Source organism: Pelophylax lessonae, assembly GCF_965119305.1.
Source record: "Pelophylax lessonae genome assembly, chromosome: 2".
Taxonomy (NCBI): Eukaryota; Metazoa; Chordata; class Amphibia; order Anura; family Ranidae; genus Pelophylax; species Pelophylax lessonae.
The window spans coordinates 149,373,959-149,400,733 of record NC_138769.1 but is presented as its reverse complement, the minus strand read 5'-3'; the positions used below and the strand labels follow the sequence as shown (position 1 = coordinate 149,400,733).

Genomic DNA, 26,775 nt, shown 5'->3' with positions numbered 1-26,775 from the left:
TAGACTATTACGGGAGAATCATTATATTGTCTTTTGTTACCATTCCATACCTTGCGTCTTATTGCAATTGTATTCTCTTTGCAGTTTATACTCAGATATGTTAAATTTGTTTGTGACTTTTTAAAATAACATCTTCCAAAGCTAGCTATTGAAACTGTAGAACACCTGGATTAAAGTACTTCCAGTATACTAACAGAGAACTATAACATGTATCAGCACCTTTAATGCGAACTAAAGTCTGTATCTATTTAGTCTCTTCTCCTGGGGAGAACAGTAGAGAACATTCCTTTAAACATTATGAACTGCAAGTGGATCACTTGTAACTTAAGTGAAACCATATTGCTATGACAGTGAAGTCAGGTCAGCAAGAACTTGATACAGATCAGTTCCTCTAGCTCTTCCAACAGTATGATTTCTGGCAAGCCAATTGACATTAGAGTATTACATGTAGTAGGTGTAGTTAATTAAGACAGGTTGCAGCTATCTACAACAGCCAGAAAAGGCTTGTCAAGTGGGCATATCTCGAATTAGATTTATTTCTATATGTCTGCCTTTTTTCTCCTTTTTGTCTAATTATCTTTTCCTTCCTTGCTTAAGTTTTCTTTTTGCTGTCTTTTTTTTAAGTTTTCCTTCACCTTATTTCTACTTTTCTGTACTTTTTCTATATTTCTTTTGCAGACTCCTATTGTTTTTATTTTGCTAATTTTCTACTGTTTTCTTTTTAATTTTGACTTCTATTGCTTTTTCCCTTTGTATACCCCGTTGTGCTTTGCCATTCTTTTCCACCCTACATATTTCATTTACATTTATAGATTCTGTACAAAAAAGCATGTAAACTCTGTTGTTTGTTTTTAGTTTTCCTAGTAGTACCAATGGTCATATAGCTCAAAGCAGAACCTCATTTCTAGCTATATCTCAGTGGGTATATAAAATTCATATAGTATATATATTATTGTTGGTTAGTAGGAACCAGACATTGGACAGTGGTACCTTCATAGTGATGTATAGTTTCCACATATATCTCAAAACGTATGGTTACAAAACCTCTGTTGTTTTAATAGTTTATAAACTAATTTCTAATTAAGTCCCCTTTGGTAGCTGGTGCAAACTAATTTTTGGAAATTTTTAACACTCCCAAAATGTGCAAAGAGAATAGGGAAGTTATAGTGAACATAGCATCATAGTTACATAGTTACATAGTTTGTGAGGTTGAAAAAAGGCATCAGTCCATCCAGTTCAACCTATGATGTGTGTGTGTGTTTGCTGTTAACCGTACATTGTATATCCCTTTATGTTATGGTCTTTAAGGTGCCCATCTAATAGTTTTTTGAAACTATGGATGCCCCCTGCTGATACTACTGCTTGTGGAAGAGAGTTCCACATCCTTTCTGCTCTGACAGTAAAGAATCCTTTACGTATTTTAAGGTTAAACCGTTTTTCCTCTAGTTTTAGTGAGTGGCCACGTGTCTTATTGTATTCTCTTTCTCTGAAAAGTTTGTTCCTTATGCTAGGGTCACCAGTACAGTATTTGTACATTGATATAATTTCCCCTCTCAAGCGTCTCTTCTCCAGAGATAATAAGTTCAATGCCTGTAGTCTTTCCTCATAGCTAATGTCCTCCATTCCCCTAATTATTTTTGTTGCCCTTCTCTGGACTCTCTCCAGTTCCAGCACATCCTTTCTGAGAATCGGTGCCCAGAACTAGACGGAATACTCCAAATGTGGCCGGACCAGAGTCTTGTAAAGTGGGAGAAAAATCTCTTTATTTCTGGAGTGAATCCCCTTTTTTTATACATGCCAGTATTTTGTTGGCTTTGCTTGCAGCGGCTTGGCATCATCGTTGATTCTCCAAAATGTTTAATAACAAATCAGATTTAAATCTCATGTCTTTGCAAGGCTGCCATGCAAGGTGACACCTTTGACAAAAAACATTCCAGGCTAAAGCACAATTGAAAGAAAAAAGTTCAAGCTAAAAGCAAAGCAGAGATGTTGTAAACCTCCATCTAAATCCTCAAAAGGCTACTAATGCAGCCTTGTCCTAAATAGGCAGGTTTTAAAACAGTCAAGGACTGAGCAATACACATCCTGATCTGTTTTTTCCTTAATTACCAGAGCCAAACTCTATAATTATTCCATGATTCCTGCTGTGATGGAATTGCCCTCGTAAAAACTGGTTACACCAATGTCTGGCAAGATGGCATTCAGTTATACACCAAACATGCCCATATTACAAAGTCCAGAAGCCTAATTAAACACATTAGATCTTCTAAGATCCATATCATATTTAGTCTCTAATGGATTGTGATATCATTCTTTTACATAATATGTTAGTTGTTTGATTATAAAATCTTGCCAGGTGAAAATATAGTTGTGTTTAAAAAAGTTGGCATAAAAGATGTGTCTGATGGGCATGATAAAATGCTTCAGCAGGACTATTGACATACCCCAAGTCTCTTTGGTTGCAAGTAATTTGATCTGTGATACCCTGTTCAATGGCCAAAATATGCAGTTGGTTCTGGCAACTGCAGCTCTCATTCACCATTGAAACTATGAAGGAGTGTTAAGAATCATTAATGTGAGCCAGTGAATCTGATATACCGGATTGTACTTAATCTTCAAGTAAAATGAACTCTGCACAGATCCAAAGACTAGCTAAACTTTACTTAAGCATTTTTGCACATTTACTCCCACTTGTTAAGTGTTACTTATTGTCTGTTTTGTAATATTTTTTCTGTAAACATATACTTCCAACACCAATAAATTGTATATTAAATGCTGTTCATACTTTTTTTCTGTATTCTGCAAAAAAACTGGTTGATCTTGCTTCTCTCTATCTTCACCTTGTGTTCATGTTTCCAATTTGGCTAGGGATTTTGCAGCTGTGGTGGCAACGTGCACATACTCAGTTTTCTGTGGGTTTCTATGCTGAGCATTTTCTCCCTGTGACATCCGAGCACCCATGTGACTATAGAGTCACATATGTAGCCGTATAAACAGTAGTAAATGACAGGCCACTCCCTCCCTCCAGTAACCAGCTAAACACAATGGTAGATTAATGAAGGCTTCACCTCCCACTTATTCTAAGACACAGGCCGGAGGTGTGTGACACAGCCCGCAACTGGCAGAAATCAGCCCACACCATGGTATTTACACAAAATAATAAAGATTTAATACAAAATATATATTTGTATGCCAATTTAAAATAGTTTTTTGATATTATTTATTTATTTTTACTCTGTATTCCAAAGACAGTTTTTTTTATTTTTAACATGTGACCAGCAGCAGAGAACTAGAAGCTCCACCTGCTTATGTTTCCCTGCAGATAGGCTGGCAAAGATCTGGGTCAGGCTGTATATCCATCAGGAAAAGGATACTTAGATTTTTTTAAATAAAATAATTACACTGCTCTCATCCACATATAGAAAGAGAATGGACAATGTAAATTAAACACTCTTCTTAAGCCAAATTTTGAATGTTCTAATTAGAAATGAAAGAACCTTGCCTCTGTAGGGAGTTACCATATTCTAAACTGGTATATTTCTGTCTTGGTGTGGCAACGAATGATACAGAATTTTCTTTAAAAATCAGAAATGCAACAGTAGATGCTGTGAACAGTGCGTGTTTGCGTTAAAACATGTGGTAGCGGTTACCGAGTGTGTATAAAGGGTTAACTGTGCAGTTACCTGCTCCAGTGACAATTACTCTCAATCTCCTGGGGTTTGGATTGTTTCTCCAGAGCAGGAAAATCTCTGCACAGTTTGAGTGTAATTTTCACACTTCACTTTCATTCCCCGTGAAAGTGGTCACCAGAACAGATTTCCCCCAGCAGCCACACAGTCAGCAATAAAAACATGACAGGGGTACTAAAACATTTTCACTCTAGATACACTTTAGGTGGACTAACACCCACAACTTGGGGTCTAAACTTGGGCCCATTTTCTAAATGCAAACAGCAAAAAAAAATCGTATTGATTTATTTCACCGATCTTCTAAACTGAAATCTGATTGGTGGATGTGGATTATTGCTCTTTGGTCATCAGCTTTGCTCTCTATGACATTATCAACTAAGCCAATATACCTTATGTAGCTTGGAATGAACGTGTGGAGATTATGTACATATACTGTATATTGATCATTGTTAAAAAAAAAAAAAAGTTGCACACACAAATCCTTGTCAGGCAAGTGTCCGGTAATGGGAATACAGTGACAATGACAGTGATTAACCAAGCAGCTATAAACTGCTCATTTCGAACAAAGCAAGGATACACAGACTTTGAGATACACAAGTTCAGACAAGCCTACTGGTTAAATACAAAAAGCATTGATGAATATCACAGTCGCTTACAGCAACTGGCTAGATCATATTTACTGATGTTGACAAGGAAATGTATATGCAAATTATATGCAGCAGCACATCTGCATAGCTAAAACAACAGGCCCTAAGAGTCCCGGCCATACATGACATTAGTCAAAATTGATCTAGACAGTTTGTGTTAAGGATGCTGCAGAGACCCTATTAGACAGGAATGAAAATGAGAGAAAACTAGCAGAAACGTGCCTCCATGAAAAATATTTGTAGTAGTTATGCAACTACAACATGTCACACTACAGAAGCGTGTCATGACAATACTGATGTTCATAAAATACAAAACATGGACTTATAATACAGACCCATAAAACTGCTGTACGTTTGCTAGCTGTCTGCTTAGTTTTCCTGTTATATTAGTAATGTCTAAGGAGTTAGATTAGGGGATCACTCAAATGCAAATTCTGACACATTTGAAAACCCACATGCACATTGACTTCTAGTTTGTTTGGCAGTAAAAGGAATTTGACGTTTAATTACTAATGCACAGCTGAAATAGGACCTTCTCTGTGATTCTGTGAAACTCTAAGGCCCTGTTCACACCTGAGCGTTTTTCAGCTCGTAAAATGCTCATCTCTGAAGTCTCAAAACGCCCAACAAGCAAAATCCCAATAATTTCAATGGCCCCTGTTCACATCTCAGCGTTTTGTCACCTGAGGCAAAACTCCTGAAGCTCAAAAAAGTACATGAGCTTCTTTTTTTTGCAGATTACAAGCATTTTTGTTAGATGTCAATGCCTGCCTCCAAACACCTATAAAAAAAAAGCCTAAAAAACACCCCCAAAAAACACCCAAAAAAAGTCCAAAGAAACGCCTGAAAACGATACGTTCAGGTGTGAATGGAGCCTAATGCCTAACTAAGGGTCCTTCCACACATGCTTTCCAACCAGCGGACTCAGTTTTGCTCAGTGGGGATCGATCTGCCGATCCCCACTGAGCAGGTGGATGGCAGCTCCGTCTCTGCTTACTTTGAAGAGAAGGACCTGTCAGAGCCCCGCTCTCCACTATGGGAGATAAGATGAAAATGGACCGCCTGTCCGTTTTCATCCGATCCTATCCAATCCGGACCAATGGAAAATAGGGTTTTCATCTGTCTGGACAGGACAGGATCAGAATGGGATAGCAGCGGGTGTCAGCGGACATGTCACTGCTCCATAGGGGTACATGGAGCATCCAGTCAGGTCCGCCTGAAGAACTCAGAGGCGGACCTGATCGGAAAGCCCGTGTGAAAGAGCCCTTACAGTTTTTTTTTTCCATTCAATCCAGCGGGCCGAATGAAAAAACAACTGAAGAGCTTGGGAGGAGCCACTGTACTAACTATCTGATATTAGCACAGTGATCTCCCCTGCTGAGCTATTTTGTTTTGACAGGGGGACTGCCCCCCAACAGAACACACCGGTCAGCAAATGCCTGAGGGCGTCCATCGGCAGACCTTTTTTCAGTCATGCCATTCAGCCGGTTTCTGCAGGACCAGCTGAAGTACACACAGGCCGAATGTCAGCCGGTTTTTTATTGAACTGCCCAATGTCACCCGATATTCAGACCGTGTGTATGGCCCTTAAAATGGAACTTCACTCTCTCAATCAACATGGGCTAATTTTAATCCTAATGCTGTTAGCATTTGTAAATAGATAAGAAAGTATATTGTATACACTTGTTTTATACTTTTTTTTTTTACATTTCTTCAGTTACTTCCTGGTTTCCATGGCTAGGCAAATGATGTCATACATCCCAGGAGTCTTCAGGAGGGAAGGGAGGGTTCTCAGCTCAGACTATGCTTGAGCTAAATAAGATGGATTCCAGGAAGAAAATGATACATTAATCATCTGCCCTTACTCAAGATGCCCACTGCCAGAAATGCCAGTTTTTCAAAATGTATAAGTCCCCTGCTATATGCAGGGACCCTCATGGGATAGGTCAAAGGGCTTGTGTCTCTCTCTCCCCTTCTTATTTTACAGGTTGCCATTGGTCTTGACCCGGTTTTCACCCCCAGCAACAGACGTTGATTGGACAGTTTTGGCAGCTCTGCATTCCAGCCGTTTCCCTGCCTATAAAAATGGGATCTCCCTGGCAGCTTTCCAGCCACTTGGATTGAACCAGACCGCGCTCCCCCCCTCTGTTAATATATCCTATGTCACTGTGTTTGTTAGTGGGGCTTAGTCATCCAGTGAGTCTGGATGGACAGCGTTATTGATTTACTGTATTTGGTCATTTGAAGGCAGTGAGGATTTAAGTTATGCCGACATTTGAAGTTTATTAGTGTTACTCTGATATGTTTAACTGGTTTAACCCATAATAAACACCTGGCCATAATATGACCATTTAATTAAAGTGGTGTCTGACTCATTTATTTTATGGTACTATTATTACTCCTTTGTACTAACCCATGATTTATCAGCAAAAAAGGCATGGAGATGTTGATGGATGGGGGTGTTTGGTTTCAATTTAAAAAATGATTTAAATAGTGTTTTTGGTTTGTGCTGCTCAGATGCTGCGCAGTTCCACTTTAAGGCCTTGTTCACACGGGATGCATTGATCCATGCTGCTATTGGGATGGATTGGCAGCACGGACACAGCCGCTGTTCTCTATGTGAAATCTGTGCGGGTGCATGGCCGGGAGCATGGCCCCCAATGGATCCAGGGTGAGTTCAGGGATACGCACCTGCATGCACCCATACGGATGTCATATTGGGAACAGCGGCTGTATTATCCGTGCTGCCAATCCGTCCCAATAAGCATGAATGGGACCAACTGCATGGGGGTGCAGGGAACACCTGTGCATGCTTGTGCAGGTAAGCATGGCCCTGCACAGGACACAGATCAAATTACCCCATGTGAATAAGGCCTTAGGCTCCTTTCAAATTGGTGCGAAAGAAGACACCGCATGTGATTCGCACCGCACTGCGGTGCAAATCACATGCGATGTCTGTGCGATGTGAATTCAGCCATACAGATTGTATGGCTGAATTTGCAATGCATTCGGACCAAACTCGTGCAGGACCCTTTTTTTGGTCCACACCAGAATCAGATTGCATAGGTGTTCACACCTATGCAATCTGATTCCTGTCCGAATTGACAGTTCGCACTTCTATATGCGAACCGACCTGGGGGTGTCATTAAACTTGTATTGACACTCCCAGTGGTTCGCATACGGCAGTGTGAACTGTCTGCGAGTCGGGTGCGATGCGCAGTGGATTTGCAGGGTTTCCCGCATCGCACCAATGTGAACCGAGCCTAACACAGTCACAATAAATCCTCCAGTAATGGGCTGGAGGTCTGTAATCCTGAAAATATTAAGAATCAAATCTATGCTGGAAAAATCAGAGGCAGTACAAATTTCATAGATAATTACTTTTACTTCAGATATAATAAGCCAAAATTTTTTAAAAGAATATGGCTACCAGGGATGTCTTGTAAGGCCTGATAGAACTTCTTAGCAGTCACTTGGACCACTCTGATTAGACTGCAATTACAGAACACAGGTCAAAACAGTCAGTGAATGATTGAGGTTATAAAGCAAACGCAGCAGCTGTGCTAACACCATCAAGATCTCAAAGCCCAACTGAAGTTTCTCTTTGGCCCTGTTTCCACAGGGCATACTATAGTGTAGGTTCCTTTAAGGGCTGTGTTTACCTATGCGGGAATATACAGGTGTTACCTGCACCCCCATGAAGGTGCAGACACTCCTATTGATGTCAATTGGGACACAGCCTCTGCTCCCAATTTGACATCTGTGCAGGTGTGGGTGCATGTCTCCAAATGCAGACAGTATGGGGTTGGTTTACTAAAATAGGAGAGTGCATGCTAGACAATCAGCTTTTAACCTCAATTTGTTCAATTAAGCTTTGATAAAATAACTTGGAAGCTGATTGGTTTCTATGCAGAGCTGCACCAGATTGTGCATGCTCCAGTTTTAGTAAATCCTCTTCTATGAGTTGAGGGAAATACACCCGCATGAACCTGCACCCACACGAATGCCAAATTTGGAGAGGCAGCCGCTGCATCCCAATTGACATAAATGGGACTGCCTGCAGATGGATGCACTGAACACTTGTGCACAACTATTTGGGTAAACATGGACCTCCCATGGGCGTATGCTTTATTATTCCCCGTATGAATAAGGCCCTGTTCACACCTGAGCGTTTTTCAGCTCGTAAAATGCTTAACTCTGAAGTCTCAAAACGCCCAACAAGCAAAATCCCATTCATTGCAATGGCCCCTGTTCACATATGAGCGTTTTGTCGCCTGAAGCTCAAAAAAGTACATGAGCTTCTTTTTTGGCAGATTACAAGCGTTTTTGTTAGATGTCAATGCCTGCCTCCAAACACCTGCAAAAAAACACACAAATGCCTGAAAATGTTACGCCCAGGTGTGAATGGAGCCTAAACTAAATACATTTTAGGTGCATCAAAACAAAAGCGGGGAAAAGTCCAGTTTTTTTTTTTTATTAGAAAGCATTTACAGCCGGAATAGAAAAGCCTGTTCTCTACCATCATATTGCTGATTGGAGAACTCTTAGCCTGGCCATACATGTTCAATTTTCTTGTACAATTTTCTGTTAGATTTACCACAAACCACCAGAGTTGTATAAAGTACTCGAAATTTCTACTTGAGTAAAAGTACAAGTGCTCGATCAAAAAGTGACTTGAGTAGAAGTGGAAGTGCTCGCAGAAAAAGTTACTTAAGTAGAAGCACTAAAGTATTCAACATTTTTTTTACTTAAGTATTGCAAGTAGTTTTTTCAAAAAAATTGCTACTTAAGTACTAAAAGTAAAAAGTACCAGTAGTTTTGAAAAAAAATTTCTACTCAAGTACTGAAAGTAGAAGTACAAGTACTGTGTTATGTAGTTATTAAAGAAAGAAGTCAAAAGTTTGAACATCATATTGTTTTTTATTATTTCAAATGATTTATTCAAATGATTAACCTGTGTTTGTTAGTAGTTTCTTGATGCACTTTAAGCGCTGTAGCACCATTTATTTGTTTGTTTCATATTTTCTTTTTATTGGAAAGATTTGGTATAGCAGCTTTTATTATACACAGCCTTTATTTTCGTATGCGCTGATTTACAAATGACATTATACACATTTTTTTGAGCTTTATGCAACCTGCCATCTACTGTTCTGGCAGTGGTAATTTTTTTAAAAGTAACGAGTAACTATGCAGCACAAAAAAAAAATATCGGAGTAGAAGTATCGAAATCATCGAAAAAAGGTAGTGAAGTAAAAGTAGAAGTAGGAGAAAAAAATTATACTCTAGGAAAGTACAGATACCGCATTTCGGTACTTAAGTATAGTACTTAAGTAGTTCTACTTCGTTACTATACATCTCTGCAAACCACATAATATGAGGTCAAAGCTAAACAACACTTTCGCTTGTATCCAATCAGGCAGGCCTTTGTACTACATAGTTGGAGGTAAATTTCAAGAAAATTGTATAATATATTGTCAGCCTTACTCTGATTCAGCAGGGAGTGTGTTAGGCCCCTTTCACACATACGGTCCGTTTGTCCTTTTTTCATCCATCCGTTGACGGATGAAAAACGGACATCAATGCATCTCTATGTAAAAACGGATGACAACGGATGATCATCCATTAGCATCCGTTTTAATCCTCTTCCGTCAATGTCCGTTTTTTGGAACGAATGAATGCTCTAGTTTAAAAAAAAAACGGATTGGACGAAAAACGGATGTAAACGGACAAATGGTCAGTTTTTCATTCATTTTTGCATTGGTAGTGGATGTAAAAAAAACGGATGTAAAAAAAAACCGGATGAAAAACGGATGAAAAACGGATGAAAATGGATGAAAAACGGATGAAAAATTTATGAAAACGGATAAAAAACGGATGGAAAACTGATACATTTTGACGTGACTGAACTGATGAACTGAACGGACCGTATGTGTGAAAGGGGCCTTAGACTTTTGCAGAGGGGCCACTGCATATCCATACAAATAGCAAGGGTCCTTCCTTCTCTACAGCACGGTAGTAGGGGACAGGTTTTTCCACGCAAGCTGTGGCTACTTTCTCAAGAAAACCAATTGTAATATTTTGCAGACCTCTAATATATCTAGCTGATTTAAATTAGAATTTCAGTTCGGCTTCAACCTTATCTGAGGTCTCCCCAATCCTTTCCTTTTTTCAGTGGTCTTGGAGGGTTCCTTCTGAAATTTGCTCTGTGATGATTGCAGGTTCCATAATGTTTCTCTAGTGGGGTAGTTCCACCCATGACTGTAGCAATGTTCTTGCATTTTTTTGCTTTGCCATCTTATTTTCCAAAAAAAGCACAGGCGTCAGCTGGAAACATTTTGATCATTATCGGAACCAATGTGCCAACTTATCTTTTTACTGAATAAATCAAATGTGTGGTTCTAGAGACACTGATAAAAAAAACAAAATAACTTGTAATTTTCAGCATTAAAACATAGCGTAAGAATATCAGCTTCTGTATATCATGTTCCAGATAAGAGCTGCCAAATTCCTCGCAAATCCTACTTTATTCATCTCCCTAGTGCTTTGTGCTTTTGCTGTAATGTGTCATTAAATATTTCAATTGTTGTTGCTTTCCAGACTCCTTGGCGGAAGTGGCCTCTGTCATCAATTACACTAATAAGGTCTGGGGTTACTCACTTCTGTTCCTGGCTGCTCATTTTCTGTCTGAGGCAATGAGCATGTTTATTGCAGATGTCAGGGAAAAAAAATACACACAGAAAATAAACTTTCCCATGCCTGTTGGAAAGAAGTCTAAAATAAAACCCAAAATGGAGACAACAGATGTTCAGATTTCATATTTGTGCAGTCTAAACAAAATAGGCAACTTAAAAATTATTATGAAGGGAACAAATATTTGCACATTCATTGCATTGACATGTATAGAAATGACACAGCAAGAGGAGAGACCTTTTAATTGTGGAAAAATGATGCTGGTTTTAATTACTTTTGTGACCAGGGGTTGTTAATCCTTCGTGACCTGAGAAAGGCATTACATGATATGGGTGATTTTTACTCTCACTACAGTTAGTATCAAAATCTTCCTGTAATTGACCTTCAAATCCTACAATCTCTATAAAATCTACAAAGCCTACAACACTGATGACAATTGTGCTATTTAGGTTATGTGTAGCTACATCTAACTATGTATGATTCCTCTCTGCTGCACTTGTATGCAGCTTGTCAAGGGTAAAATCTTAGGCTGTGTAAGGGGTTTTTCACTGTCAGGGCAGTAAGAACGTGGAACTCTCTTCCACAATTGGTGGTATCAGTGGGGAGTATCAATACTTTAACCACTTAAGCCCCGGAAGATTTTACCCCCTTCCTGACCAGGGCCTATTTTGCGATTCGGCACTGCGTGATTTTAACGGACAATTGCGCAGTCGTGCGACGCTGTGCCCAAATGAAATTGATGTCCTTTTTTCCCCACAAACAGAGCTTTATTTTGGTGGTATTTGATCACCTGTGCGATTTTTTGATCATGCGCTTTAGACAAAAAAAGAGCGACAATTTTGCAAAAATAACAATATTTTTCACATTTTTTATATGAAATTCCCCCCCCAAAAAATTTAAAAATCTAAATTTTTTAACATTTTAGGCCAATTTGTTTTCTGCTACATTTTTGGTAATAAAAATCGCAAAAAGCGTATTTTGATTGGTTTGCGCAAAAGTTATTGCGTTTACTAACTAAGGGAAAGATTTTTGTCATTTTTATTGTTTTTTTTTTTAAACAGCTCATGTAGCTCATGTCATGTCATAGAAACTAGTTTGTTGGGACGCCATACAGACCAATATCAAGGCAGCAAGTTTTCATGGCAGCAGTAGCCTGCCACTTAGACTAGCTTCACACTTTGTGGTAGCATGCTGATTACCTCAACGCATAGAAGAACTGCTAAGCACTTTCAGTTAAAACTGCACTACAATGAACAACTACAGTATCCCGTGACGCATCAGCACACAACAACACACATGCTGTGCATTGTTTGCTGCACTTGGAAAGTGTGCAGGTCAATTTTTCTGCCTATTATTGTGTCCTCTACTTCCACTCAGGTCTCAGATTACACTCAGCTCCCTGCTGTATGTTTTGCAGTGTGCGATGAAAGATCCCCGCACCCCCATCCCCACCTACTGGAGATGAGAAATGGCTTTGATCGGTGTGTTTTAGAAGCCTGTAGAGAAGAGAGGAATGCAGATAAACAGGCACAACTTGTGTAGGAACATTTGTTTCATCTCTGTGTATCACCTGAGACTTGTCACTTCAGTGGGTACGTGTAAAGGTTTACAACCACTTTAAACTGTATTTGTCTTCAGCAGAGTGTAGAAACTGAGATTTTGTAGGATAAAAGTGTTACTAAACCCACACCAGTATATGCAGTAGAGTATGCTTGTTTGACTCACTGTGGAACCTAAGGAGTAATCCTCCAAATTGTATAAAAAAAAGCTGTTTGATCCTGTCTTCTCCGATCCTTCCCTTCTTTTACTGTCCCCAATCCATCTGCTGATATAACAGAGCCTTGGGGGCACTCCACATAAGCTCAGCTTGGTGTGTATTGCTAGAGAGTTTTTTTTTTTTTTTTTGGGAGTGCATGTGATCAGCACAAGGCCAATCAGCACTGTCCAGACAGAAAGTCAGGGGTAATGCAGCTTCACAGGACAGTCAGAGGAGAATGAAATGTAGAAAGAATAAACTTATGCGCTAAAATGGGGTAAGCGACCCGATGAATGCTATAAATGGGAAACTAGTGATGGACGTGGAACTCCTCCGAGCTAGCAGCTGATTTACGTCCCCACGTATCACAATATTAAAAGCAAGTATAAATCAGCGCTACACTCTCAATGAGGGGGACCACTCGTTCTACCTACCACCGATGATCTCAAAGACTGTGGATAACATTAATTATTGTGTCCTCTACTTCCACTCAGGTCTCAGATTACACTCAGCTCCCTGCTGTATGTTTTGCAGTGTGGGGAAGTGGTTAAACAAGAGAGGCTCTCATGGTGCAGTACATAGGGTATACTTTATTAATAACAAAGTCACAGACTACTCACAAAGAAGCAGATCAAAGCGTGCAGACAATCTCCAATGTAGCCGCCGATGCGGTGAGATCCGAAGCTTCCGGTCTCGGCCGAAGACCGGAAGTGACGTCAATACGGCTTATCCCTGACGCGTTGCGCTACGAACACCCGTAGCTTTCTCAGCTTTCCCCCTTTGAGAAAGCTACGTGGACCGATTTGAAATCACTTAACCCATAACAACCGGAGGATAGTATTTAACCCATAACAGCTGGAGGATAATATATATACGTCAGAAGATTGTGAGGAGCCTGGAGATTTATACTTAACACTCTCTTTGAGTGTTGTGGAGGTGAGCGGCCACTGCACTCGGTGTGGGATTGCGAGCTCACCGGGACACACTCACTTTGATTTGATGTGTTTGAAAGCTAATTTCACCTTTTAAATCACACTGGAAGATATCACTACATATTTATTGGCACCTTGCACTTTATGAATTAATTTTTATTGGACTATTATTAACCTAAGAGTTATTTGTGGACTATTTATGCACTTCTGATTTAGCACTTCTGCACTGTTTTTGAATTGTCTATATCACTTCATACCGCCATTTGCACTTGTTTATTGATGTTCATCATTTATATGAGTAGCAACTATTCACATATCAATTGCTTTTTATTGCTGGTCACTTGTGTTTGTTTATGATCACTCAAATCTGGATTCAGTAGATTGTTCACAATTTGATGATTTTTGATGCACATTCTTGATTAGTCATCTACCCACACACCTACACATTTATTCAGTATGTAATTAATGTTATCCACAGTCTTTGAGATCATCGGTTGTAGGTAGAACGAGTGGTCCCCCTCATTGAGAGTGTAGCGCTGATTTATACAGAGGAGAATGAAAATTCCTCCTGCAAGCTTTAACCAGTGCTCAGCAGGACACTAATAGAAGTCACAAGACTGCTATATACTGCTGATGAGAAAAGGTATTTAGCAGTTTATATATACTAAAATAATTGCATTTCCATGTTCTGTGTACTGTGGGAGACCAGATATAGTGAATTCAGGATTCTGGGTTTAGTAACACTTTAAAGGGTAAGGAAACTTTCAGCTTGCCCCTAAAGCTTCATACTTACTGATTTCTCACCGCTGTGGTCCACCAACAAATTTTTCATGATTTTGGCCAGTTTCTTCATCCCAATCTAGTTTTATTTCTTTTCTGAGTTATTAGGGTGAGCCAATCATGGAGCATATAATACATTAGTCTGTACAGCAGTACAGTGACAATACTTTCAGCTACTTAGCACAATGTGTATTTGAATAATATAAGGGGAACCAATTATTAATTTTCTGGAGGATGCATGTAGGCAGTCTCTGTATTGATATAAGACTGTCCGGTTATTTTCATGGTGTTACCAGTCCTTTTTATTGTGGTGCATTTTCCTAAAGTTATCCCAATGGGCTGTGAAAAACAAACATTACACCTGGTATAATTTTGGTAGTGGTGTACAAAAGTACATAGTAACTCCAAGATCAGTATCTTGGCCAGGCGTGTGTTTAGTTGACATCAATGGTGGGTGTCTGGCCATAGAAGAAGGATGGTGAAAGAAGTTAATTTCCTATAAGAGAAATAGGCCCAGTAGACATAAAATGATGTAATTTGGGATTCTGAATGAAAACCAGACTGGTGATGAGGACAGGTGTAACATAGGTCAGAAATATTAGAATCAACAACCCCTTGTCCAGAGAGGCAATGTGTAAAGAAGTCCGTATGTCTTCATAATTGATCTATGAGTTCTTGCATCCACACCGGGGGTATGAGTTGAGGCTCATCTTAATGGGTAGCACAGACATTATTGTATCCTTGTACCAGGATAAAGCCAGACACTTCAGCACCAAGAATTGGGGGGGGGCTGAGGTCTCAGCTGAATTCAATGTACCATGTAATATCCCTATGCTGAGATGATAAGTATCAGTAGTGTGAATCTTTGAACCATTACACCCTTTATCTGCACTGAGCCATATTGCTACCCCGTAAATTGTTTATCCATGCTATGCACTATTGCTACTCTGTAAACTGTTTACCTGTGCTGTTCCATGTCGCTACCCTGTGGACTGTCTTTCTGTTCTGTGTCCTATAGCCACCCTTCCCATACACTCACGTTCCTCAATAAACGCCCACATGTTGGGTTCCATGTGATTTGCCTCCACGTCCTCTCTCTCTCTGTGCACCTAGTTTGCCACAACAGGTATGTGTATTTTGGCCAATAATATTCTGGCACATGACAGGTGTACTTGCATATTTTATGCTGTATTATAACAAAAGCTCCTGTTTTGTCCCTAGAATGCCACCAGTCTTTTCCTTGCACATGATGTAAACAGTGATGATTATGTCATCCAGCAATATGAAGAAAAAATTCCAAACCAGAGATCCACACGCAACCTTATCATTGCTCCCTGTCCTCCCTCAGCAGGAGCTTGTGTGAATGTCCTGAAAGAGAAGCAAGAGAAATATCACTATCACCAGATAGCATGGATGCCTTAGAGCAGGAAATGCTTTGGGTGGAATTTAACCCATATGGACTCGTGCCGGCCACATTTGTAAGTGCTGGCAATTTTGTGTTTGTTTTTAACCTAAGTTTTGTACTGTGAACGGAAATTTCAAATAAATACTACACTATGAAGTTATATCTGGTTCCGTTCAGTATCTATCCTATACAGGGGCTGACTGGCAACTCTTGGCCCAGGGGGCAAGTACAAACCAGAGGACCATGGGCCTCTTCCTACTCTCCCTCTTCCTGGCCTCTTCCTGACCCCCATTCCAGGCTGAAGCTCCTCTCCAGGTACTCTCTACTCACTGGCCGAATCCAAGTTCCTGACCTGGCCACCATGGTGGAGCTGGGACAGCTTGGTCAGGGGCTGGCCAGGGGAGGAGAGTCTCCAGTGGGGCATGGAACCGGTCTCAGCGCAGACACTTTAAACCATCCATGTTAGGGGGAAGGCCTGCACTCTGTCCTTTTCTTCATCCCGCATTCAGTAGGACTTTTTACTTCTCTTCAATAGGAATCCTTTAGGCATGTCTGTGGCAGAAGCAGTGCAGCCTTTTTACGGGGCATCAGAGCTGCCCAGGGGGCAATTACCCCCTTGCCACCTGGCCCAGTCCTCCCCTAATCCTTTACAGCCACACTCTATATTCATGCACCCTGGACCATGAAGATCAGGTCAGTGTATTTATTTAAAGAGACCACTTCCATGAGAGAACGGTTGTCATCTGGGTAATTACAAAGAGCACTGTTGCTTCTTATAAATTTTGGCAGCCACATGTTCTCGTGAGTGCGAGTGTTGGTGGTGGTTTTGGCACAGTTGATTTTCATAGTGTAATTCATGCAATTTATGCGCCATATGTTCAGAAATTGGTGGACTTTTTACACAAATTGATATATGGACTATTGATTGGTCTCTTATTCGTGCATCATTTTTTCACATTTAGGTTTCTTCATGTGAATTTAGTTCCATATGATATTTTTTATTTTTCCTCGAAGTCTTTTTACTGATTAATGGTATATATTTTTTAGATGTTAAAATTTGTTTAGCATTGCACTCATATATTTTTACATACAAAACAGAACACCTGTATTATGCGCAATCATTACTGTACTGTACTGTGGTATATTCGTTTGATTCTTAATGAAAATTTATTGTAAAAGAAGCAGAAAACCTGGTAGATATTTATTGATATGTTATTTTATTTTTTTTTCATTTTACTTCACAATAACAATAGTCATTTTAAAAAGTAAATATAGATTTTTATTTTACTTACACACAAAACTAAGAAGCAGAGTAGAAGACCGATTTATTGATATAAGAGAAGTATTTTTGATTTGGTCTTTAAAGTGAATGGATATACATGTACACTGACTGCTAATGCTTGTATAAATTTTTGTCAAAAAAATGTCAACGTCTGGGTATTTATGTAAAACTTTTCTCATAAAACCTTTTTTGTTATCTTATATAAACTACTCATGCTTGGTATAACACTTTTATTTTTTAATTCTTTATCACATGCTTGGCAAACATTTAATACAACCAGTGCTTAGTATTTAATAGCCACTGGCAGTCTTAAGTAAACAAAACCAATATAACTGGTTTTTATACATATCCCTTAGTCCTGTGCCAATGTGCGGATGGCACATTGAAACTTATAAAGGATTAAAGTGCAGGTTAATTACAACAACATACCTGTCAACTTTTTGAAATGGGAAAGGAAACATATTACAGCATACAGTATGTAGACAAAGGACACACTACTACCACTCCCCCAGTTACATAGACTATGGTTAACCACTTCTGCACCGGAAGGTTTTACCCCCTTAAAGACCAGGCCATTTTTTTGCGGTACTGCACTGTGTTAATTTAACTGACAATTGCGCGGTTGTGCGTTGCTGTACCCAAATAAAATGGATGTCCTTTTTTCCCACAAATAGAGCTTTCCTTTGATGGTAAATTATCACCTCTGCGATTTTTATTTTTTGCGCTATAAGCAAAAAAAGAGTGACAATTCTGAAAAAAACAAACAACATTTTTTATTTCTGCTATATAAACATTACGAATAAAAAAAATGTAAAATCTAATTTTTTCATCATTTTAGGCCAATATGTATTCTGCTACATATTTTTGGTAAAAAAAATCCCAATAAGTGTATATTGATTGGTTTGCGCAAAAGTTATCGCGTCTGCAAACTAAGGGGGAAGATTTATGTCATTTTTTTTTTTTTTTACTAGTAATGGTGGCGATCAGCGATTTTTAGCGGGACTGCGACATTGCAGATCAGACACCTAGCTGACATTTTTGACACTTTTGGGGGGGGGGGGGGGGGGCCAGTGACATTACTACAGTAATCAGTGCTAAAAATATGCACTGTTACTGTACTAATGACACTGGCAGGGAAGGGGTTAACAACAGGGGCGATAAAAGGGTTAAATGTGTCCCTAGGGAGTGCTTTCTAACTATGTGGGGGATGGGCTTGCTGAATGAACACAGAGACTTGTGTTCCTACATAAGAGGCACACAGGATCCCTTTGTTCATTAATGACAGAACATCGGTCTGCTGTGTTTACAACGGCAGACCGCCGTTCTTTCTCCACGGGGAGCAACCACGGGTGCCCGGGCGGACATTGTGGCCGCCGGACCCACTGATTGACTTCCCCTGTAGCCAATAAGGGGCATGCGTGTTCCCCCACCAGCGGTCCCACAAAACAAAATACCTGCTGCAGTATAAGTACGGCGGCTGGTTGGCAAGTGGTTAAACCCACAAGTAATTTTTTTCTTACTACTTTTGCTTTTATACTTTCTTTCCAAAATATAAAATAGAATAATATAACGGTTGGATGCAAATTGTAGTGCAATAAAACATTTTATTAGTAAATAAAACATTTTTAGAGGTATATTCATGAGACCACAAAAATAGAAAAATGAGATAGAAAGGCATATAGAGGGATTTGTTTCCGGAAGAGGAATAGTCCCTCCCTGACAGACAGTTGGGAGCTATTTTTTTACATTCAGCTGGGAGCCAATGTCAACAAAATCCCTGTGCTGGGCTGCTAGAACATCACCCAGCCAGAGGTCTACATTCTTATTTAGTGTGAGTCTTATTTTGGATAAGGAAGGTGGGGTTCAAAAATGTTATATTATAATTTAACTTCCAACTTGAATAAGCCTGTGGTTACCACCAGAAGACACCAGACATGTGAATTTAAAAAATCCATCTGGATTGGTGATTGTAATTTTATACCTCTCCAGCAAGAAGCTTTTGGATTCATACCTTCAACACATTAACACCTAAAGGTTTAAATATTTCTTTCTGATGAACGATTATTACATTACTTCCTAAATAGCTGAGATTGATAATAGCTTTTCAGGACTAGATTATTTACTTATTTCTTTAATCATCTTTTATTTTTTTGTAGTTCTCCTTTCATATGTACTTCATGATCTTCTGACTGTCATGTCTACTTCTCGATGTGGGATTTGTTTACAGTACTGATTTAGATTTGTTTTCTTAGCACACTTTTGTCTGTCAATGAATTTTCAAATGTACAACCCACATTAAAGAAAACGGTTTTAGGTACATTTATTTACATGTTTTAGGCTTATACATTTTACAACTGTTGTTTTATAAAAACATTTAATATATATAGCACACCCCCGAAGGAGCCACTAAGTGAATAATCCCTCTGAAACTATTCTGGTATCTAGACTGCTAATACTCCCACTTTAACCACCCTGACACACCTCCACCTAATAAATTAGATGACACCGAATAGAGTAGAAGCCATAATTCTATTAAAGGTCAAATAGCTGAGACAAGAATGAAGTAACACAGCCAAAAAAAAAAACAAAACAAGAAAAACCAATGACCCCCTAACTCTAGACAGAAACGTTCCATGCTACAAATATTTGAGGACAATAAAGCAGAGAACTACCGGGCCTGGGCTTCTGTATACAATAAGATAAGCTTAAACTATAACAAGGCCACAAGGAGATGCAACAATGGCAGGAATAAATCATAGTATGAAACCCTCTGGAAACTACGCCACCATTAGACCTCTGTAGTGACCTGACTTTGTTTAAGTCTTCCTGCAGCACTTCACTGGGTATACACTGGGCAATAAAGTCTGTGAGTCTGTGAAGTCTTTGAAAGAAATATGGCAGATCTATTGATAAAACTGGACAACCCTACTACTCATCGGATTCATCTTCATACAATTCTGGCCCTGAACAATACAGAAACAGAAGGGGACCTCCTAAACAACAGGAACCCCAACGAAGAACAGACAATGAAAACACTCAAGAGACTGAACCTCAAGGGACTAACCTAATAGATGAACAGACAATACAATCGGTGAATTCTGGCCAACCCTCCAAACCTTACAATATGTTTACTAGATCCAAAGTTGATCCCAAACAGGGTGTTTTTTTAGGAAAAACAAACCCAAAACCCTCCAAAAAACACCAATCGGAGAAGAAACAGGAGGAAGAAAAACGGTAATAAACTTATCACCTCACATACTAACTGAAGATCAAAAAGAAGTGCTATCCCTAGGACTCTCTTTTTGTCCCAATACACGTATTGATAGATTTGAAACAATTAAAGACTTCAATCTATTCGCCAGAAACCTGTTACTTAAAACTCTTTATCAAAAACAACCGCAACCACAAACCACACCTACACTCACAGCGGCCGAATTCAGAGCCATCCGTGACCTCAACCTATTACTCCAGGAAAGCGATTTATATGACTGGGATGATCCCATGGAACCGGACCAAGACCCCGACAACGATGAACCTGAAACCACTTCAGACATACCGACATTCAAAAAGAAGTCCAACAAATTCCCCTCCTTGAACACAAATCCTGCCATCGCACTATTTGTGCGACAAACTACTAAAGACATAGAAGCCATCAAGGAACACAGATATGTCGCAAACCTGACTAATAACCAAAAGCGAGCACTTCAAGAACTCAAAAATAATGATACGATCATTATCAAACCTTCAGACAAAGGAGGAAATGTAGTAATTATGAGTAAAGAAAAATATAAAAACATGTGCTACACCATACTCTCCAATACCAAATGCTACAAACAAATCACTCCTATAATGATCAAATCATACAACCAAATCTTTTACACCAAAGTCGACAATGCATTCAGGAACGGCACCATCTCCCAAACCTTATGGGAATACATAAGGACACCTCATCCCAAAACCCCTACATTATATGCACTACCAAAACTGCATAAAAATATCAACGACCCACCCGGAAGACCGATCATATCGGGAAATGGAAGTATCTCGGAGTCAATGAGCAAGGTTATAGATAGATACCTACGCCCTCACGTAAAAGGATTACCCTCCTACACCCAAGACACTCTGCATCTTCTCAGAATACTCAACGACATCTCTATACCTGAAGAAACCTACCTAGTCACGATTGACGTGGAAAGCCTATATAATAACATACCCCATACAAAAGGGATACAAACAGTGGAAAAAACACTTTGCAGCCTTAGTGAACGTAACCAAAACTTCAATACCTTTATCCTTGACATGTTACAATATATACTGAACTACAACGTTTTCACCTTTGGAGGCAATTACTACATTCAAACCTGTGGGGTGGCGATGGGAACCAGCTGCGCCCCCTCCTACGCCAACGTCTATCTAGGCTCATGGGAACAAGAGTTCCTATCTAATGAAGACAATACCATCTACACGGACAGGATCCTCACATGGCAAAGGTATATTGATGATATACTGATTATATGGAACGGGCCCGAACATATGATACCTCAACTACTAAACAGGATGAACCAAAACGAATATAACATGTTCTTTACAATGACTTACAACAAGCAACAAATACCTTTCCTTGACACCCTAATATATAAAGAACCTACCGGAAAAATCTCCACCACCCTCTACAGAAAGGACACAGCAGGCAACTCCATCCTCCATGCCTCCAGCTTTCACCCACCACCCCTCATTCACTCCATACCCTACAGCCAATACCTAAGATTAAAAAGAAACTGCACTGATCCAGCCAAATTTCAATTGGAAGCTGATGCACTAACCTCCCGACTTTTACAGAGAGGCTATACAAAAACATCACTACGAAAAGCATTCAATCGTGCCAACAATTATGACAGAGAAACACTCCTCTTCAAAAACAAGGAACCAACCAAAACGGGATTGGATACCCGTATTATTATTAGATTCACCAATGAACATCAAGAAGTCAGAAAAATTCTCACAAAAAATTGGCCGATCCTTATGGAAGAACCAAGCACCTCCAAGCTTCTACCACAACACCCACTCATCACCTTTAGAAAGGCAGGTTCCCTACAACAGAAACTTGTACGCAGCGAATTTCAGGAAGGATCTACAAAAGATCCATGTAAAAACAAAGGCACCTACCCCTGTGGGAGCTGTGCCCAATGCCATGTCATCCGCAAAACAACCAATACCATCCTACCCAATGGAGAACCATACCAACCAAAACATTTCTGCAACTGCAAAACGAGAGGAATAGTATACCTGATGACTTGTGAATGCGGGTCTTTCTATGTAGGAAAGACCCAACAAGAGTTTGGCAAAAGGGTCAATCAACATCTTCAAACCATGCAGGTTGGCAACTTCTATGTACCGCTAGGTAGACACGTGAGAGACGACCATAACTATAAAATACCAAAGATCAACTTTATGGCACTGGACAGGATTCACATCCCCCTACGCGGTGGTGATTGGAACAAAACATTGCTGCAATTAGAAATGCGATGGATTACACATCTCAAAGCTACCATTCCACCAGGATTAAACGAAGCACAAAGCTTCCGCCCCTTTCTCCCAGGCTTCTCATCCGGAAAAAAAGACTAAACCCCAAAAATCAAAACCTTCCCCCCCCCTTTTCTCTCCCCCATCACCTCCCCCCTACCTACCAGAAAAATTATCACATACCATTTATACCCTCCCCTCCACCAACTACTACCTATACCAATCGTTTAGATTGCTCAAATTGTCCAAACTTATCACCACTCACCATCCAATCCTTTTTCTTTAAAATTTTCTTTAAAATCTTTTAAAAACCTTGCCACACAATTGGCATATGCCTGACTCTGATTTTTTTCCCCCAAACCCAATCCAGACTCTCCCACAACTGTGTCTCGCATTCCACCACTATATTGCTGCATCTTCTATACAAAGTTATAATTTATGTCTTAAATTATACTGCCTATTATACTACTGTACTTTAAGGTGATTACTTTTAAGTAAGTATCACCTCAATACAAGATTGTTCAATCCATTTTCCTTTTTTGTTTTTCCCGCATACTCCGGGAACTCCCGGCACGGTAAGCCCCGAATCCTCCCTGGATCGGGGCATTTTAAAGCCGATCGGTCGGTCTCTGACCTTCCACCATCCCCATTGGGGATCTCGGCTTTTACTCCGTGTCGGCGGCCGTCTGGGCACATCCGCACGGTCACAAGGGATGCAGCTCCCGCATCGCGCAGGCGCATCCCCCACCTGACCACGCACGCCGCTCATTGGCGTCACGCAGCGCACTACCGCGCATGCGCGACAGCCTTTAAAAGGCCGGGGAACATCTCCGAGTCCTCAGTCTCTCCCGGACCAAGGGAGGAGAGGACCTGGAGACTACGTGCTGCGATACCCTATTTGAACCACGCATCAAGCAAATGTAAGTATAGACTCGGAGAAGATTATCACATATCTTCTGACCAAGTCTAACTACTTACCTCCACTTTGCACCTTACTCCCAAACTTGCACAACTCAGAACCCATGATGTATTACTCATCACAAGTACCATTTTATACCCTTATACCTTTATTATAGAGGACCCTCATCGATGTGGACTCTCACCTATCCTGACCACATTGCATCTTGGACCCAAAAAAGCGTGGCCCAATAAGTAAAAATACTAATTTTTTCTTTTATACTTTCTACTCCCAATTTGCTCAAATCTGGTAAACTTTAATATATATCCTCTCATCTAATACAGCACTGTTCCTGCAGCTCCCGGAGACATTCCGGAAAAACAATACTTTAGGAATTGGACAAAAAATATGTATGTAACACCACAATTTTTATGAACAAATTAAGTTGATTACAGCCATATACTGTTACCACTGACATTATTTTCATTTACCTTAGAATCGGTAAAAAATCCTTGATAAAGGCCGCTACAGGCCGAAACATGTCGGAAATACCGATCAAGCCCGTTCTCTGCAATCATTCCTAATCTTGGATATGAGGAACAGCAGAACAGGACCAATTATCAATTGTTTCTTTAAAGTCACTCAATTCACGTTCAACACAACTTACTATTCTTCTTCACTATCACTATGGGACTGTACCCATTTATTCACCTATGTTATGTATAAAACCTTAACATGGAATAAATTTCTATTTTTTATTTAAAATTGTACTACTTCGGTGTACTTGTTTACTCCTGCCCTTAAAATCCCATACTTGACTTGAGGCACCACAGACCGACATGAAAGAAATATTTAACGTAGGCAGCTTGGTTGGGGCCCTTATGATGGTGCACAATGGTGGAGCTCAAAGGTTCTCAATTGCTTAAAGTCAATAAAACAACTGTAGCAAAGAGGACTGGGGGGGGGGGGGGGTTGGGGGGCTTAACTTGCTGGATAGCTCAAAGCAGTGACAGAACTATTTAGAGTACATTAAAAAAAAAAAAAAACAGGGGAGGAAAAGTTTCCAAATATAATACTGAGTTAGGAAGATTGTTCTATGTGTTTCAAGTTGTTAGAAGCCCTGAAGGTGGTCTATAGCAGTGGTCCTCAACCCTGGCCTACAGGGCCCACTAACAGGCCAGATTTGCAAGATAACTGAAATACATCCCAGGTGATATAATTTGCTGCTCAGTGATTGCAGCACTCTAGTCTGCATCTCCCCAAGGTAATACTTAAAATCTGGCCTGTTAGTGGGCCCTGAGGACCGGAGTTGAGGACCACTGGTCTATAGGACTGGGCAGCTGCTGGAAAGTAGTGATGTAGGTAATAGTAGACTAGTGTCTGCTATACAGTGCATGGAATGGGTTAACAACCCTTTTACTGAACTATTGCATTTCAACTACAGCTCTGGCAATGGAGGGGCCCCTCATTGACTCATGCTCTGGTGTTGGCGAACCTGCTTTGGGCCTCTGTAAATGGCAAGTAATAATTTAATTTTGCACCTCTGTAACAGCTGAGCAGCAATCCCTTTCTGTGCCTCTGGATATAGGCCATGCTGTCCAGCACTGGTGCTCTCTCTCCAAAACCTGTTTCCTTCCCCACTCTGTGCTCAAACCATCCTGGGCAGTTTGTAAAATTTCACTCTTTCCCCTCCTCCTCAGCCACTTAGGTTCTTGGGAACCATAGTTTTTTTCTCAGCAAGGAGCAGCTCCACTTAGGTGTCATGGAACTATCTATCCCATGGTTCTTTTTTCCTTGCTTACCTTCCCCTCAGCAAGTCAATGGGAACCTGGCATGCGAGCATACTGGGACTTGCTGATTCAAAACGGTCCCCTGTAGTAATTTTATTAAGAGAGCACTCTGCCATCACCTGGCTACACCTGGCCTGGGAAAAAAAGTGTGGGAACTCACCCAAGATTCCCCCACCTCAAAAATAAAAAAGTGTGTGTGTGTGTATGTATATATATATATACCTTTTGAGGAGTGAGGGCCACTTTAGTGGCTTGATAACCAGTTGCGGGCCACAATGAGCGGAGCGTGCAGATGATAGGTCCATGTCCAGTCAGCATATGCAGAGCAAACATGGACACAGCCCCCTCTACTCTTTGGGCCCTCTGATCCGATCCGCCCAGACAGAAGGGGAGGTTTCTTTTAAGTGGATCGTATTGAAGATAGGTGGGTGTAAACGGACACAAGTACGTTTACATCTGCCACTCTATGGAGGTGAATGGAGGGTCCGAATGGGTCCACCTGAAAAACAGACAGGTGGACCTGATCAGACCGATCGTGAAAAGGGGACCTAAGGCTGCTTTTACACGGATGCACTGCAGTGGGTACTAATGGCTGGTGCTGCTGGCGGGTACTGCTGGTGGGTCCTGCTGGCGGGTACTGCTGGCTGGTACTGCTGGAGGGTACTGTTGGTGGGTACTGCTGGATTGTACTGCTGGCTGGTACTGCTGGTGGGACTGCTGACTGGAACTGATGGTTTGTATTGCTGGTGGGTACTGCTGGCTGTTACTGCTGGTGGGTACTGCTGGCTGGTACTTCTGGTGGGTACTGCTGGCTGGTACTGCTGGCTTGTATTGCTGGTGGGTATTGCTGGCTGGTACTGCTGGTGGGTATTGCTGGCTTGTACTGCTGGTGGGTACTGCTGGCTTGTATTGCTGGTGGGTACTGCTGGTGGGTATTGCTGGCTGGTACTGCTGGTGGGTATTGCTGGCTTGTATTTCTGGTGGATACTGCTGGCTGGTACTGCTGTCTTGTATTGCTGGTGGGTACTGCTGGCTGGTTCCTGACCATCAGTGTGACAGGAGCCGTGCTGGAGGAAGCATGCGTCTGCAGTAGAGAGCAGAGCCGCTGCTTCCTGTGCCCTGTCACAGGCGGAGTACATTGGGTAACACTCCGCCTATGACAAGAGGCAGCGCTTTACAGAAAGCATTCGCTCCGCTTCCTTTAGTGCTGGCTCATTTCCTTCAGTTCCTTTACACTGATGCTCAGGGATGGCTGGTTGGGAACCCGCAATCTGGGCTTACCGACCCACCATCCCAGAGCAGAAGGTGGCGCGGGGATTCTGTTGGGGGGTGGGGACCAGGATGCGGCTGCTAACGGGAACGGCATTGCTACTGTGGAAAACT

The 26,775-nt window shown here is 40.8% G+C and overlaps 1 protein-coding gene across 1 annotated transcript in view; it reads left to right on the top strand.

The window, feature by feature from the left end:
• Positions 1–2,430: 2,430 nt before the first annotated feature.
• The window catches only part of MYL10 (myosin light chain 10), a 291,095-nt gene continuing 266,750 nt past the window's right edge, over positions 2,431–26,775 (top strand). Inside the window, exon 1 of the mRNA XM_082247321.1 lies at positions 2,431–2,436. Within this exon, the coding sequence (XP_082103447.1) occupies positions 2,435–2,436 (2 nt within the window). The 5' untranslated portion in view covers positions 2,431–2,434. The remainder of the gene's footprint in view (positions 2,437–26,775) is intronic.